At 36.0% G+C, this 15,653-nt stretch overlaps 1 protein-coding gene across 4 annotated transcripts in view; it reads right to left on the bottom strand.

Annotated features, from left to right (window-relative positions):
• Window positions 1–686: 686 nt before the first annotated feature.
• Dscam4 (Down syndrome cell adhesion molecule 4) overlaps window positions 687–15,653 on the bottom strand; it is a 211,886-nt gene continuing 196,919 nt past the window's right edge. The window contains exons 17-38 of one of the 4 annotated variants that reach the window (XM_026637185.2): window positions 11,679–11,829; window positions 11,305–11,455; window positions 10,903–11,032; window positions 10,422–10,589; window positions 10,066–10,196; window positions 9,372–9,582; window positions 8,970–9,116; window positions 8,612–8,767; window positions 7,953–8,092; window positions 7,678–7,834; window positions 7,060–7,237; window positions 6,473–6,663; window positions 5,998–6,183; window positions 5,615–5,751; window positions 5,284–5,440; window positions 4,896–5,036; window positions 4,327–4,482; window positions 3,905–4,062; window positions 3,636–3,708; window positions 2,693–2,851; window positions 2,186–2,351; window positions 687–1,229 (exon numbers count right to left, since the gene is read on the bottom strand). In XM_026637185.2, the coding sequence (XP_026492970.2) occupies window positions 1,082–1,229; window positions 2,186–2,351; window positions 2,693–2,851; window positions 3,636–3,708; window positions 3,905–4,062; window positions 4,327–4,482; window positions 4,896–5,036; window positions 5,284–5,440; window positions 5,615–5,751; window positions 5,998–6,183; window positions 6,473–6,663; window positions 7,060–7,237; window positions 7,678–7,834; window positions 7,953–8,092; window positions 8,612–8,767; window positions 8,970–9,116; window positions 9,372–9,582; window positions 10,066–10,196; window positions 10,422–10,589; window positions 10,903–11,032; window positions 11,305–11,455; window positions 11,679–11,829 (3,392 nt within the window). In that variant the 3' untranslated portion in view covers window positions 687–1,081. The remainder of the gene's footprint in view (window positions 1,230–2,185; window positions 2,352–2,692; window positions 2,852–3,635; window positions 3,709–3,904; window positions 4,063–4,326; window positions 4,483–4,895; window positions 5,037–5,283; window positions 5,441–5,614; window positions 5,752–5,997; window positions 6,184–6,472; window positions 6,664–7,059; window positions 7,238–7,677; window positions 7,835–7,952; window positions 8,093–8,611; window positions 8,768–8,969; window positions 9,117–9,371; window positions 9,583–10,065; window positions 10,197–10,421; window positions 10,590–10,902; window positions 11,033–11,304; window positions 11,456–11,678; window positions 11,830–15,653) is intronic. The other 3 variants (XM_026637198.2, XM_026637201.2, XM_026637192.2) reach the window with 3 other exon arrangements.

The raw sequence follows: 15,653 nt of genomic DNA, 5'->3' as shown, positions 1-15,653 counted from the left end.
GAAACATAATTCTCAGCACGTTTCATATGTAACATTACACCTACGTTTAAATATGTAAGTATTTTAAAATTTACCATTTTCTTAAGGTTATTATTTATAGACAGCGATAAGATTTTCACGATGAAAACGAGACGTTTTCATAAACTTTACAACAATTAAACAATCCATATTTAAATATTCGATACAATTTTTCAATTGTATCCGTAACTAGTTTTAAGACTTTGGTCAATAAGGCATTAAGTTTAAAATATATATTTATTTTAATTATTGTTCTTCTTAATTTTACATTTGATATTCAGTACACATTAATTACAACAATATTTACAAAGTCGTCGTACCAGGTGCTATATATACCCTCGGTGACACTCCTCTTCAATTAGATTATGTTATGAATAAATTATTGTTATTATAAAGCAATAACATATCCATAAAGTTTATTAAATAACTCGATTTTTGAGTACAGAGTACAAAAATGATTATCGTTATATGTGGCACTAAGAGTAATTGTATTACTATGGCTATCTACAATATATATACACAACTAGACACGTGATCTTTGGCAACAATCGCAACTGCAGTGGGATCTTCCCCTTATTGTTTGTAGCTAATCTTAGCTCGTGAGCTCGTGGAAACGTAAACCTATTCCGTATGTACGAGTATGTATAGTAAAAATGATCATATATTTCTGGTAAATAGGAACAACTGTTACCGTTACGGTAAATGAGACATGTAGATGACTTCGATCCCACTGTTAGCTTACAAATTTTCAAATATCGAATTAATTTGAATTGTCTTGATCGTTACGAGTTTCCATGCCTCAAGAGTTCGTTCAGTAATTATAGGTTCAGACGGGTTGAATCCCTTTCATTAAAAAATTTGATCAAGAAAAGCTAAAATGTGTAAAACTTTCATTGATTCGATCTTTATTGAAAAATTGTTCAAACTTTTCAAATGACTTTCGATTTAGCAGTTGATCGACTGTTTTAGTCGATGGACTCATGTGAACCCACTATGGGTTCGTCTCTCGTGGTGTCTCTCGTCGAGAGGTCAGTGTCGGTGTGAGTGGTGCGGTGTGGGCGGCTCAGACGTTAATCTGGAAGGCTTCGCGCGTCACCTTGTGGTCTCCGAGCGGCGCGCGCTTGCGGCGGGGGAGCCCCTCGCACTCGGTGTCGTCTGAAAACCGCGACGGAGGGTGGATGTGCTCGTTGAACGACGGGTAGTTCGATATACTGGATCGAAAAATATTTTTCTACTGTGTAATACCAGGTTGTGTGATCACTATATCTATAGCCAATCGTGTTGTGGGAGTTTGTTCCAGTATTTCGAATGGTATGTTTTGAAATGTGACGATCGTTATCTACGTGAAGTGTTGCTTTTTCGACCGAATATTTCGACTCGCTTCGTCTCTTTGACGATTATTTGTCGGTTGCATGCATTACAGTTTATATTTTTAAATAAACCTATTTTAATGTTTCTTTTATTGATTTTATTATAATTTTCAGTGAGAAATTGATACAAAGAGCATACCGCTAAAATAGGTTTATTCTTTAACAGTTTAAATAGTGAATGAATTTTTACATTTTTATATCACTCTACTACTATTATAATTCACATGAAATTGCAATATAAAGTTTTAAGGTACAGAAATGTTATATATTTTAACATGTATTGAATATAATTGATTAAGTCTCTAAGAATTGTTGCGTTTCTAAGAAATTTGTTTTAGATTATGTGGCTCTTGAATCGATTGAAGTTTTGAATGGATGATTTGCTTTTTCTGGAGATAAAGGTACATTGCTTACATTACATTATAAACTTATTTCTTAAAAATATTAGAGAATCGAAACTAATATTTCAAGATATTATGTACCAATCGTGGTCTTCATTATTTGAAATATTTTTACTTTCACCTATAAACGTTAAATCACGTACAGACATTTTATTGATACCAAATGATAATTAATATATTTCACTATTTATCTGTGTCATTTGACACTGTTAAGTCATATAATATTAAAACATAAACATTATTATTTACGACAGAGCCTATCTTGAGTGAAACAAGAGAGGTTTTTCTTGCTAATAAATAAGTTATCACTACAGTAATATACATATGACAAAATATAATTAATGTGATAAGCATGGAAGCTGCATCTATTCAACAAGATTATATTTAGTAGTTCACCTGAACGTAGTCTCGTCATTGTGGCTGCTGTATCCGCTGGAGGAGCGCACGTGTCGCTTGCCGAGCGCGCCTGCTTTCCCCTTCCTCGACGGAAACGCCTTCCGCACCACGCCGCCCCCGGAGTTCTCCGACGATGACGACGACTCTTCACGTTCCACGCTCGGGTCTGGAAGCATTACATTGCAGCTTTGAAATCATATCACTAATATATCCGGCTCGAAGGACTGAAAAGAGAGAAACTGAAAGGGAAATTATAAGTAAAAAGAGGAATGCACCTCGACATATAGAACCCACATAATTTAACTATAGTACTATCTCTAAGAACGAATGATTTTTTTTTAAATAAGAGTAAATCCGATGCACAGCTAATGATTTAAAGAACCTAGTAAAATTATATATGTATAATCAAAATCACGATTATTTTCGAATACACGAAAGGATATAACACACAGGGAACAGAGTTTGGGAACATTAAAGGCAGAGTGTTGGAGAAGCGGTTAGAATTACAGGCGGTGGGGTGCGCGGGCCGCAGCCGCGCGCCGGACTCGCTGTCGGAGTGCAGCGCGCTCGCGTCGTCGCTGGCGTCGTCCTCGTACTCTGTAATGGGCAGGTGCAGCGTTAATATCTTCTTCACCTCCGAGTCCGTCGAGCCCAAGTTGTCCGACTCTGTAACGTAACGCGATAATAGTTAAGACGAGTGGTATGTCGATATGTGGCGTGAAGCTGTGGCGGGGCTGCACGATAACGATAGTTGTGTGTAATTATTTAAATAACATAAGCAGATTTAATTATCTTAAATTTCTTAAGAAATTAAATTAGTTGAATGTGGTTCATCCATTCAGAAGCATGTTAAAAATCGAGTTTATAAATAAAATAAGAATTACAAATAAATCGTGAAATTCAATGATGATATGATTGAGTGGGTTGTATGTTAAAAAGACAGAAGATAAGTTTAAGTGTTTAAAGAGGCTAAGTCAAAACTGTCGTTATCGTGGTACCATTGTCACAGCGAGAAGCACGTTTAGACTGTGTGAGTAGAAAAAGATGTATGATGTGGTAGTTTTTTGTTCGAGTTCATGAAATGTAGTGATAAAAATGATGATCATGATGGCTGGAAAATAGAAGCTCGGGAAATGAGAGGCTGCATTCACATTTCTAAAGTCATGACAACATGAAAAAGAACTATATTAATATAAATGAATAAATAAAAAATACCGAGGATAGCATTACAATACATTGTGTGCATGCTTACCTTTATAAATTACAACACCAGTTACGCTCCCATCAGGTTGCATAAAAGGCGATCATTTTGTCAAATTCATATCAATATTTAAACTTAAATGGGTTTAACTTAAGTATAGAAGGTGCATCTACGTAAAATAAACTAATGTAACTAACTACTTATATATAAGCTTTATTCAACTTAAATTAGTTAAAGTTGACGACGTACCTTGACTTTCCGAATGCGGATCTCGGAGTCTGTTTCCTTTTCTTCTTACTTTAGTATATTCCGGTTCTTTACCCTGATTAATGAGAATATTATATTAAATTAATAATAAATATAAAGTAGGAGAAATAAAATAATTATAATACATATAATATTTCAATAATAACACTGAAAAGTATATCGTGTCTTAGAATAGCGCCTTGAGGCACCCCAAATATAGAAGGTATATTTTATTAACAGCTTTTTTTTATTTATTCATATAAATGGTTTACCTTATATTTATCATTTTGCTTTAGGTCGTGATACACAAAGGAGCCCCTTACGGAGTGGTAGGGACCGCTGTATACGTTGCCGCTGTAACTGCTTTCACTGTACGCGCTTGGTTTTGTCAACTGGAACGTTGCGTATGGACAGATGTCTTCGATATATTCTGTAATCACGTGCGATATAAGATTTATTTACATATTTATAATAAGCCTGATGTCTGCTACTATATTACATAATATTTTTATAATATTATAGAATATCTGAACATTGTTAATATTATTTTAATAGACACATTATTCTTATTATATGATGGTAAATACATACACAACCCTAGCCGGAGTAAATCTGCGGACTTTATTTGGAATATATGAGTTTTAGGTAATTAGTCAAATACTGAAAAGTCACTGAAATATTAGTGACGAGTTACCGTTGGAAGCGTGTTTGTAGTGGTGTTGAGGTGCGGGATGCTGCGCGCGCGTAGCGAGGTACTGTTGGTCGCGGTTCACTTTGTTCTGTAGCTGCGCCACTGAAGGGGACTCGCCTACGCCAGTCTCCGGTTGAACTGTTTCCGTTGGCCCTGCTTCTATTTCATTTTTTTATTAATTTTATTTGTAAGCATTTCTGAAATGGATGCTCTGTGTAATGTGACATATCTAAGATGGGAGATCCTGAGGATAAGATCAGACATATAAACGGAAGAATACATCACACTACGTCGATCATAATAAATTGACTTATCACAGATTTGGGGTGAGGTATTCGTAAGCTTTACAGGGTCTATTCGATGGAAGGTATTCCAATGGTATGATTTGGTTCTAAATTTATTTTTAAGCACTTGGTATCGCGTTATAGAATAATTTTCGAAATATTAAATAAAGAAGCTACAATAGTAAATGGCACATCTGTTATTATGGCAGCATAGCACAAATCACCAAGGTAATAGCGTATAAATCGTTATTCAATGTACGGTAGGTATAACTTAAAGAGTTCACGCACTGTTCCTTCGCACGAGCAGCACGATGGCCACGAGCGCGGCGAGCACGAGCAGCGACAGCGCGGCCGGCAGCAGCACGCGCGCGCCGCCCAGCGAGCGCGGGCCCGCCGCCGGCACCGCCGGGGACACCTCGCCCTCCAGCACTGTGCGGGACAATGGACACGGGCACTTGCAAGGTGGACGGAACCATATCCATCATAGAAATAGGTATTACCTATTCCTCACGATGTGACCAAAATAATATATGAAAATTAAATAAAAATACGTTTCTCATACATACTGATACTACGGCATTGGTCTGGCGATAGAGCTGCTGGTATATCAAACATAACCCGCTTGCATAGAGCCTGGCTTGACGGTGAGTGACGTAACTCAGTAGAAGATACTCACTGCCGGTGAGCGAGTGCGTGGTGAAGTTGTAGAGTGCGAGCGCGTGACCGGCGTTGTTGTGCGCGGTGATGCGCAGCTGGTAGTGCGTGGCGGCCGACAGCCCTGTCACGCTGAACACGCGCTCGGTGGCCTGTACGCTGTTCGACACGAGCCGCCACTGGAATTATAAATATACGATTGTAGTTTGAGAATATGTTACTAAATATGTTAACTGTGGTATTAATAAATATTACAAAAAAAATTAAAACTTTAGTTTCGTCATAATGTACACTACAATGTTATAAGTTTTAAGTATTGTGTGTTTATTAACAAATTAAATTAATTCAGTAACCTGCGATTGACTTATCTCTCTGTACTCAATGACAAAATACAGTATGCCGCATCCGCCATCACCCCAAGAGTCTAACCACACAGTCACAGTTGTCGTGTTCAACGTTATCATCTGTGAATGCTTAGGTTTTACGGGCACTAAAACAATAAAATATTTTATTTAATAAAAAAACCTGTTATTTTATACAAATTTTAATTAAATTAGAAATAGTTTTTAAGATTTCATTTTAATACTATTTTATTTTTTGTAACAAGTACAAAAGTTAAAGTAAAGTAACAGCAAGGCAGGTAATTTCATTAAGAAAACTGCTCACATTCAACGCAAAATTCCCTTAAAAATACTTTCAAATTCGTTCAGTACATTTCATCTAAAGTATTTCTTACCTGTGCCTTTAGTATACGCATGCACGATGTCACAGGGCAACCCCGTACCGATGCGATTGAAGGCGGTGATGTAAAGCTGGTAGCGCGTCCCGCACCAAAGGTTCGGTAACACGTGTTCCGAAGTACCCGCTTCGACTTGTAATTCTTCCCAGTCACCGTGTTCTCGCTTGTAGTTGATCACATAACCTAGTTTAGTGGGAAGATATAAGAATGTTATGACGTAGTATTTTCCTTCTAAGAACTTCTATGATGTGTATTTCATGCCAAAGTTATCCTAATTTTATATATATCATGGTACTCATATTATTTTTTATTTAATCATTTAAATTTTGTATTTGGCTTTCAATCAAAAGAGAAGTTGTTATTGAATTATAATATATGTATAGCTGTTAAAATACTAATAAATTAAAAAGTAAAATACTTTTCACGAGCATTCATATTGTCATTCTATTTACCCGTACCACGGGTCACTAACCTAGTATGGGACTGCCGCCGTCTCCCTGGTCGCTCCATTGCAGATGCAGCGAGTCGGCGTAAGAGTCGACGACTGCGAGCACGGGCGGCTGCGGCGGCACCTTCACCTCCACGCCGTACATCACCTCGTCGCGACCGTGCGCGTTCTCCACAAGACACGTGTAGTTGCCGCTGTCTGCGTACTGCGTCATGCTGCGGTCATATGCGATAAATGACGGTTATACACACGATAATAGATGCAGTACGAGAAGCGGCTACGTTTTGGTATCTTCTACAGAAATACTCTTTTAAAATTGAGTTTTGAATAACATAGTTGTGAAGGAAGATTATTAATAAGGTCCTGCCAAATATAGTGTATAAGTGCGCTCTGTGTTCTCTCTTTCTCACAATTCAGTGGGAATCTGACATGATGCAAGATATGTTAAAAGTAGGACCAACGGCTTAATCCGGAAATTTAACCTAAGATCTGCTGCCTTAAACCACGAGGCATAAGATTAAAGTGTTTCAATATGTGATATACTTAAATAATGTATTAAATAAATAGTCTATAAGGTAAGATTTCTTAAAAAAGAATAAAATATACCTCACCTGATAACAAGAGTCCCATCGCTAGTGACATTTTTTCTTAATGTAGATTCTAAGATGGCTCCATTCATGCTCCAAGTGGTAGATGGTATGGGCACACCTACTTTGTTGCAGGATAAAGATATATTTTCCTTCCAAGGTGTCACTATACTCCGACTGAATGATGTTATTCTTGCTGGTACTAAATAATTGAAGAGCTAATATTAGATAAGGAAACATAAGAATAAAAAATAGTAAACAATATTGTCTGATTGTGAGGCGTTGCTGCATGATATTTTTCTTCTATTTTAATAAGAACTTGGAATAAGTTGCTGGGCAGGTACCACCCACTCATCATAATTCTACTGTACAGGCAGCAATACTTTGTACTGTTGGCTTTCGGTTTGAAGGTTGAGGGCCAGCCTATCTACAGGCACAACGGATATGATAACTTAGTTCTCAAGGTTGGCAACGCATTGAAGCGCAAGGAATGATTAAAATTTCTGACGGCGCGAATTTCTATGGTCGGTATTGACCACTTGCCATCAGGTGGCCCATGTCAGTACGCCTGCCTATTTTATAAAATAGCAATTAAGCTCGATCCTTATTTAGAATTTAAAAGATTAGAGAAAAGATAATTACCGGTATCAGATGGTAATACTGTGACAACTCTTGTGGCATCCCCTTCACCAAGGCGAGTGGAAGCCGACACCCAGAACTGGTGTGTGGCTCGAGGAGGTGATCTTGCAGTCTCGTGCGATAATGTGCTCGGTGACAACATACGTTTGTGAGTACCTTCCTGTAATATATGTTATCACTTAACAAGCAGGTCTCATAATTATCGAAAATGTCGAAAAACTATTGAATATAGTTCATGAGGTACACGTAAAATATTTAATATTTTAGTCTATACTAACTTCTCTGCCATCTTCGATGACGCTCATATAAAGCGTGTACCCAACCAAGACTCCGTTGGGAGAGGCAGGTGGAAGCCATGACACTAGAATTTTATTTCGCGACGAAACAACCGCTTTGATGTCCGCTGGTGCAGATGGAACTGAGAAAAAAGGTAATAGATATTATACTATGTATATGATATTCATATTTTTAGTATAATATTATATTCGTCATATATTGATCCAATAAAAAATAATAATAAGTTATTTTATCAATCTTAATATACATATATGGTAGCTGTATGTATTTAAAATATCTTCTAAATGATGTTTAGATTAATACGAATTAAAAAATTAAAATAAAACAATCATCGTTTTATGTTCACGGACTCTGTAAAATCTAATCTGTAAAAACTTTACAGATTAAGTAGAAAACAAGTGGTAGTCACTTGATGGTCATATTTTATCATTTGAATTATGCGAGAGAGGAATTTAAAATTGCAAATTATGTAATCCAAGTATAAGGCATTACTAAATTCCTGTTTATAATTCCTGTTAAAGTGAGCGATAGAGTCAGGATTAAACTTACATCTTTCACATCATTGGTAGCTCTCATAAGGTTGAGAAATGGTAACTAAATAGTTAGTATTTGTAAAAGTTTGGGAAGTGTCGTGGCTCACCGTCCTCCTCCGTGTGGCAGTAGACGGGCGCGGCGCGCACGCCGTCGCCGGCCGCTGTGAAGGCGCAAACCGTGACGGAATAGTTGGTGTAGCGCCGCAAGCCAGACAGTGTCGTGTGTAGACCTGATATCTGCTTTGTCACCGCATCCTCGCTTCCTATGGTGGAAACACAATGTCGCATTCAATTATCCGTCTCCGGGTACGTGTAGCCGAGTATTATGAATTTGCAGAGATAGTTATCGCGTTTATTGAAAAAAGAAGCATCGATTATCCAATGTTGTTATAGAAAACTCCAAATATAAGAATGTGTCGAGTAGTTTTGTTGATTTTCCATCAATGAAATTTCAAATAAACTTACCATACCAATCAGTGACGGGTGCATATGTAACCCTGTACCCTTGCAGCACTCCGTTTCGACCACGTGTGGGCGGCGGCTCCCATGTCACACGCACCGACTGAGAACTTAGCGCCGTACATTGCAGAGAACCGGGTGGGAGACTTGGCACTGAAATACATATTATATAACAACATGGTTATGTGAGTTAATATTATAAAGTATGGACATTACATTTTACCTATAGAAACAAATAGATTTTATTCAATTATGTTTACCCTGAAACCAAATAGTACCTACGATTTTTTGTACGTTGTTTAATTTTTTTTATTACGTAATAACTTCAAATTATTTTAAGTCATCATTTAGATGAACTCTACATTATTAATTTTGACATAATTAGTAAAGTTTGTGGACTACACTCACCATCCTCCATGGTAGTGGCGGTAGTGGGTGGCGACGCGGGCCCGGCACCCCGGCTGTTGTAGGCCTGCACCACAACGGCGTAGGCGGCGTGCTTCTGCAGCCCCGACAGCGACGTCCGCGCTCGCGCCGTGCCTGCACCCTCCACCGTGCGCACGGTGTATGACGCACCGCCCGGACCGCTCGCGCTCAACGCCGTGCTGTTGCTGTTGAGCTACAATAGGACTCACTTAGTAATGTAGATCTGGTCGAATTTTGGCTAATCTATAGCTGATACGATGATATTATAACATACGGTTAATGTGGATGTAAATACTAAAACTGTTATGCTCGTACAATAGCAGTCTAACACGACTGGAAATATTATGTGCAAGTCTAAAATCAACATAAGACGGAATAGTAATCGTATAGAAATTGGTAGACCCTAAGGAGTCTAGGTACCAAACAAATTGCGCCATTTATTTCATTTAAAGAAAGTGACGTTAATGAGCTGTTTTCTTCTGGTTGAACTGGGTAAGCGATTGTCAAATTTCTGTATTCTATCGAAGGAATTTTTAATCCAATCATTAGTTCCAAGGTTTTTTTGGTTAAAGGTTATGTGTAGGGCAAAATATAGAATTTAATTAATAAATAAACAGCGTATAGTATGCATTGGATTTCAATTTAGAAAAGTTATGAATATAATTCTAAAACTTACTTCTTGAAACCCTACGTAGTATCCTAAAATGTTTCCATTCCAAAGATCCCGTTGGGGCGGATCCCAACTCACTGTGAGTTCTGTTGAACTTTTAGCTTCAACTCGTACGTCTAGGGGTGGACCGCTTGGTACTGAAAATAGGTAGGAAATTAAAATACTCTTAAAAATATAAACTAGTATTATAGTATCGATAGTAATTATTTTTCCATTTAACTATCGGCACGATCATTAAAATTTATTGGTATGCTTCGGTTTGATTTAATTGAATTTTTACATGTGATGTATTCATTAAACGGACAGAAAAAAAATGTTTGTTATTTACCAGAAATATTTCTTTTAATATTTCAATTTCTTACCTTCTTCTGTTGTTGTAACTTGCACCAACTGACTGGGTTCGCTTTGTCCCAGTCTGTTTTCAGCGATAATTCTTAAGTGATAGGAGGTAGCGGGTTGAAGGTTCTGAACACTCGCCGATGTCACGCTTCCGGGTACTATGACTTTCTGTGGTGTGGTTGGCCACGGCTCTGTAATTTAAATTTAGTTAAGACTCATTTCATAATATCTGTATCCACTTACTTATTATCGGGAAAATTATTTTCATTCCAGTCCTCAATTTGATACTCCTGCTTCTTAATATGAATCGCATTAGTAAAATTGACTTAAATCTATATTAACAACCTTAGCAATAGTAATTTCGTAGTAGTAGTTATCTGCGATTATCTATAGATAGTAATGTTATTAAGGGCAACGATGGGAGTGACATTTAGCTTCGTCACTAAAAAGTCCCAAAATAAAACAGAATTAAAAAATATCTGTATATATAATTCTTATGCTTACCCGGAGCTTCTTTATATTGAACGATATAATTGATGATAGGACTGTTTCCCGCGTATGGTTGTGTCCAAGATATCTGTATAGACCGTGATTGTTGGTCTATGATTCTTATGTTCTTTGGCATTTCTGGAACCTAAGGATTTAATGTGAAGATAATTTAAATGTTTAGAGAAAAAGTGTTAAATATTAATTCATTGTTTAGTTTCAAGTTTTTTGTTACTGATTGATACCAGAAAATAACATGAGAAAGAAATGTTTTAATAAAAATAAAAAATTAACAAAGACGTCAGTATCAGATTAAACACGTTTTAGTAATTACATACATTCTAATTTTAACAGCTACTACACTTTGTTCAATTATTATTAATGTATCAGGAAACTAGACATTTGAATATAATTTCTAACCTCTTGAACAACAAGATGTATCAGCATTTCATCTTGGCCATACGCATTAGAAGCGCGACAGGTCAGCGCTCCTGTGTCCTGTCGGTAGGTCTGCAGTATACTTAGTTCTGATACCAGTCCGTCGTCCAGAACTTGTTCTCTGATTGTGTAGCTGAAATTCCGAATAGATAAATCTCTGATTAGAATTGGTAAGTTTACTATTTCAATAGCAAGGAACTAGTGCTAATATGCCAAATAAACTTATTATAACAACCGAGGATGGATATAATAACAACTTGTTTGAAAATCTACTCAACTTATACAAAGCTAAAATTAGTGCTAACAAAGCGCTGCTAAGCAATAAAATGTTTCTAAAGAGTTAAAAACTAACGAACCGTTGGTCGAGGTGATGAGCGATGGTGTGGTGGTGGGGACTTCGCCAGCTTACTTCTAGAGGTGCATCACCTGAAGCAGCGCATTGTAGATGAGCCGCCTCACCAGCTGTCACTTGCACAGTTTTGCTCTTCATGGGAAAACGAGCTGGTGCTGTGGAAGAAGGTTCAGATTTCTTACAAGGTTTTAAGTACACTAGGCTGTTTATAAAAAAGTAATAATCATTTCGGTTAATCGATTAATCTGATTATCGAATGTGGATCTTGGATGTAACTTAATATTTCATTGTAACCAAATGTAAATTGAATTGTTTATCCAATAACAAGTTCTTGTGTATCAGATTTATTAATTAGAGAATTTTGGAATGAAACGTAATTATTGTGTTCAGCCCTAGAATACTAAAATCAATGTCTTAAGAGTTTTTTGTAACATTATTATTTCTGTGATCGTTTATTATGATCGTGTGCGTGTTATTAAAACAAATCTATGAATATATTTTCCAGTAATCAGTATAAAATTATAGCCATTATGTTTGATTAATATTTCACGGTTCAGATTTCATTCCTGTATTAATTATATCAAGCATTTTGTATCGCCTTTTTTTAATGTTAAGTCATTGATTATTACAAATAAACAATGACTTAACATTCCGAAGATGCAACTTCTAACTACATTATGCTAAAGCAAAGTTATGTGCGAAGATAAAATAAAATTGGCTGAACACGATTCGCTCGAATGCTCAAATGTTTACAAACCGTCCGATACGTGACCGTAGCTGAGGTCCGAGCTGAGAAAACTCCTAGCCAGTGCCAAAACACCTACAAACTTGTTAGTTTTGCATAAATTTACCTCTGTTTTACTTCGGCTCACGAATAATTCCTTGTTAATATTTACGTATTGTTTGTTTAGTTTGTTATTCAATCTGAAGTGGTATAACAATCGGATGTTATCTGTTCGGATTGAATCGACGTGTTTGAGGAGATAAATTCGTTATAGAATAAGCTATGTTGTATAGAACTATATATATATATGTATATATAGACAACTATGAATATGCAATTCTGGAACATGGATGCCCTATTTATTTATTTGAAAAATAAACCATTGGTTTTATCAGATTAATTAATTCTTTTTTTGTTTTATTTGATGTACATTGTACGTATTCAATTATTTATTTAATGTTATCACGCGACGGTTACGATATTAACCTACTGCACTGCAATCGTTCGAGTACTATTCAACGCGGGATTAGCGGTTTGGATGCTGCTTGCTGATCATGCCCCGCACCGGGGGCATGAACGACACTGGTGCAGTTACGACACCATGTAACATTTCATACCCATACGCTTACACTACTACACTGCGGATATCTATAATTTTTTTTTTAAGAAAACCTCATTTTTGTTAAAAATAGAATCCGTAAAATTTGTGGCACCAAAGTTTGGCTTGCTTAGAATCAGAAGAGATGGCATAAATTAACTGTAAAGTAAAGTAACAGTAAATTTTGCTGGGCTAATTCATCAGCCTCATTGTTTGATTATTTAATAGCAAAATATATAATGTGATTGTAAATTAAGGTTATTAAATAATAATCAGGTATTTCTTTTAATTTTAAATCTTGAGACTTTAGATTATTATTTTGGTAAGACATTTGTACATCATTTAAATATACGTTAATCGGCAATGAAGCAGACGATTAAGTTCAGCAGTCCATTTGAAGACTTTAAAAATGTCTTTAATAAACAGCTTAAATAGAATGTAATTAAATACCAACAAATCTAAATCAAATTACTGACACAGGACAGTTCGCGGTGCGACGACGTTGTAATGGATAGAGATATATTTGCTCCACAAAAGCCAATATCGCCGAATACAAACACGTACACGAAGTTATTCTAGTGGAAGCCAACTGTCTCGTTTTCCAATAAAGAGGAGACGTATTGCGACGTACGACCATTGAGTTTTCTGCACAAACGCGCTCGACTTCCGTCGCCAACAATTGAACCGCCTTTGTTGTCTTGTAGGATGTCTCTAATTACCTTATAAAATATTTAATATGAGCTACGCGATCGCTGTATGGAGTAATTGATGATAATTGGATATCGGTTGGTCTAATTCCTCTTAAAATGTCTTATATTTAAAGAAAATCTTATTCGCTGAAGTATGTATAAGTTTTTCGGGGTCTATCTTTATTATGAGTTTTACTAAAGATTAGGTAGTCTTAAACTTAAGTGATGAGGATGATTATGTTCTCCTGGCTGCTTTCGGCTTCGACGGTATGTCTCAAGGGAGACTAGGCACAGGGAAAATTATAGTGCAAGGGCGTGTATAAGTGGATACAAAAGTGCACTTTGTATTCGTTCAATCTCAAAATCCGATGGGAGAGCAAACACGCCCTGACAAAGTTGAAGCTAAGATCTAAAGGCTTCACATGCTTTCTGAAGCCCGGTACTGCAAATTGTTTTGACAATTCATTGAAATAAAATTTCATTTTTTTATATCGACCTGAATAGGAAATTTAGTCCCAGGATACCTAAGCTATAATAATATTCAATACTAGCTTCTGCCCGCGACTTCGTCCGCGTAGATTTCGAATTTGAGACAGGATTGCGTATCTCAAACGCAAATCAAAATAACCCATAAAGATAAAAATTTTTTTTTTTTAAATAAATAGAAGTAAGAAGATGATTTTTTTAATCTTTGCGAAAATTACGAAAACTTTATAACACTATACAGATCATGGATGTGATGTAAATAGTTATATTATGACTTGATTTTTGATTTTGTTAACTTATTTACCGACAATTTTTTTCTATACATATAACTAAGGAGTAAATCGACCGAATCTGTAGGTGTACATTGAATTTTTTTTTTAATTCAAAGCTTGTTATATTTTTATATGTTTAATAGCGGTCGCCCGCGGCTCCGGCCGCGTGGATGTCGGTTACCGCTGCAAAAAGCCTACCCAGGAAAGACACGGTCAGCAAAATGATTCCCAGGTCAATTCACAGACACCGACACTAACATCGACGACGCAGTCATTATCCGCAGGCTGCATAGATTGTCTTTATGTGGATGTTAAAGTTGCTAAGGATGAAAATATTTAAATGTAATTAATACTAAGTTTTCACTTCTGCCGGCAGTCCCGGAGTGCAACCCGTTGTTTTAGGATAGATAACTAAAGCGATTATTGTAGAGCTTCTCTATAAACAACATTTGACGTTAAATTGTTTTCAGGTAACAAAGTATAAGATTTAAGATTAATTTATTTTTAGCCGGTGCCGATAGGTTTGTCTAATTTTAGTAAAAGCGGAATCGTTTAATTTATTGAAACGTCTAAAATATTACAATTCTTAAGTCTTAAGTGACAATAAAGTCAACTAACTCTTCAAATTAAGTTGAACTTGAATTCTAGTTTTTATTTTTTGATTTCTATAGGAAGCTGCCTTCCTGTCCACGCAGATGAAGTTATTCTCAAACAATACTTAATAAAGAAAACTGTGGAGACAATACGTCGCAAAAACTTGGCACTTTATACCATTGTCTGAGTCAGTTTTATAATTCAATTCTAAAATAATATTAGAACTTTTCCTTAAAATATTATTTACAGGTGAGTGTTTTAGAAATTGAAAATATATTACTCAATAATTTTAATATAAAAATGATTTTTATATATCCGTATTTTTAATATCTCTTTTATTTAAAATTCCGAGAGAAATACACCTATTGTTCTATTATTACTTGGATTGCTGTACAAGCACTATCGAATAAGAAATAAAATCAAATATTTATCGATATGGCAATAGGGCAAGGTGGCGTGTTATTAAAAACAACTATTTATATTTTTATAACGGTTGCTTAAATATATGTATAATTTTTGCTATTTGTATGTGAAATTACATTCATATGCATAATTTGTTTTTTCCCGCACTTATTTAATAAATATATTAGTGCTAAGGAATCGTTATAAAAATACC

This window comes from Vanessa tameamea, chromosome 18, assembly GCF_037043105.1.
Source record: "Vanessa tameamea isolate UH-Manoa-2023 chromosome 18, ilVanTame1 primary haplotype, whole genome shotgun sequence".
Taxonomy (NCBI): Eukaryota; Metazoa; Arthropoda; class Insecta; order Lepidoptera; family Nymphalidae; genus Vanessa; species Vanessa tameamea.
Note: the sequence above shows the minus strand (reverse complement) of the source record. Positions and strands in the feature narration are given on the sequence as shown.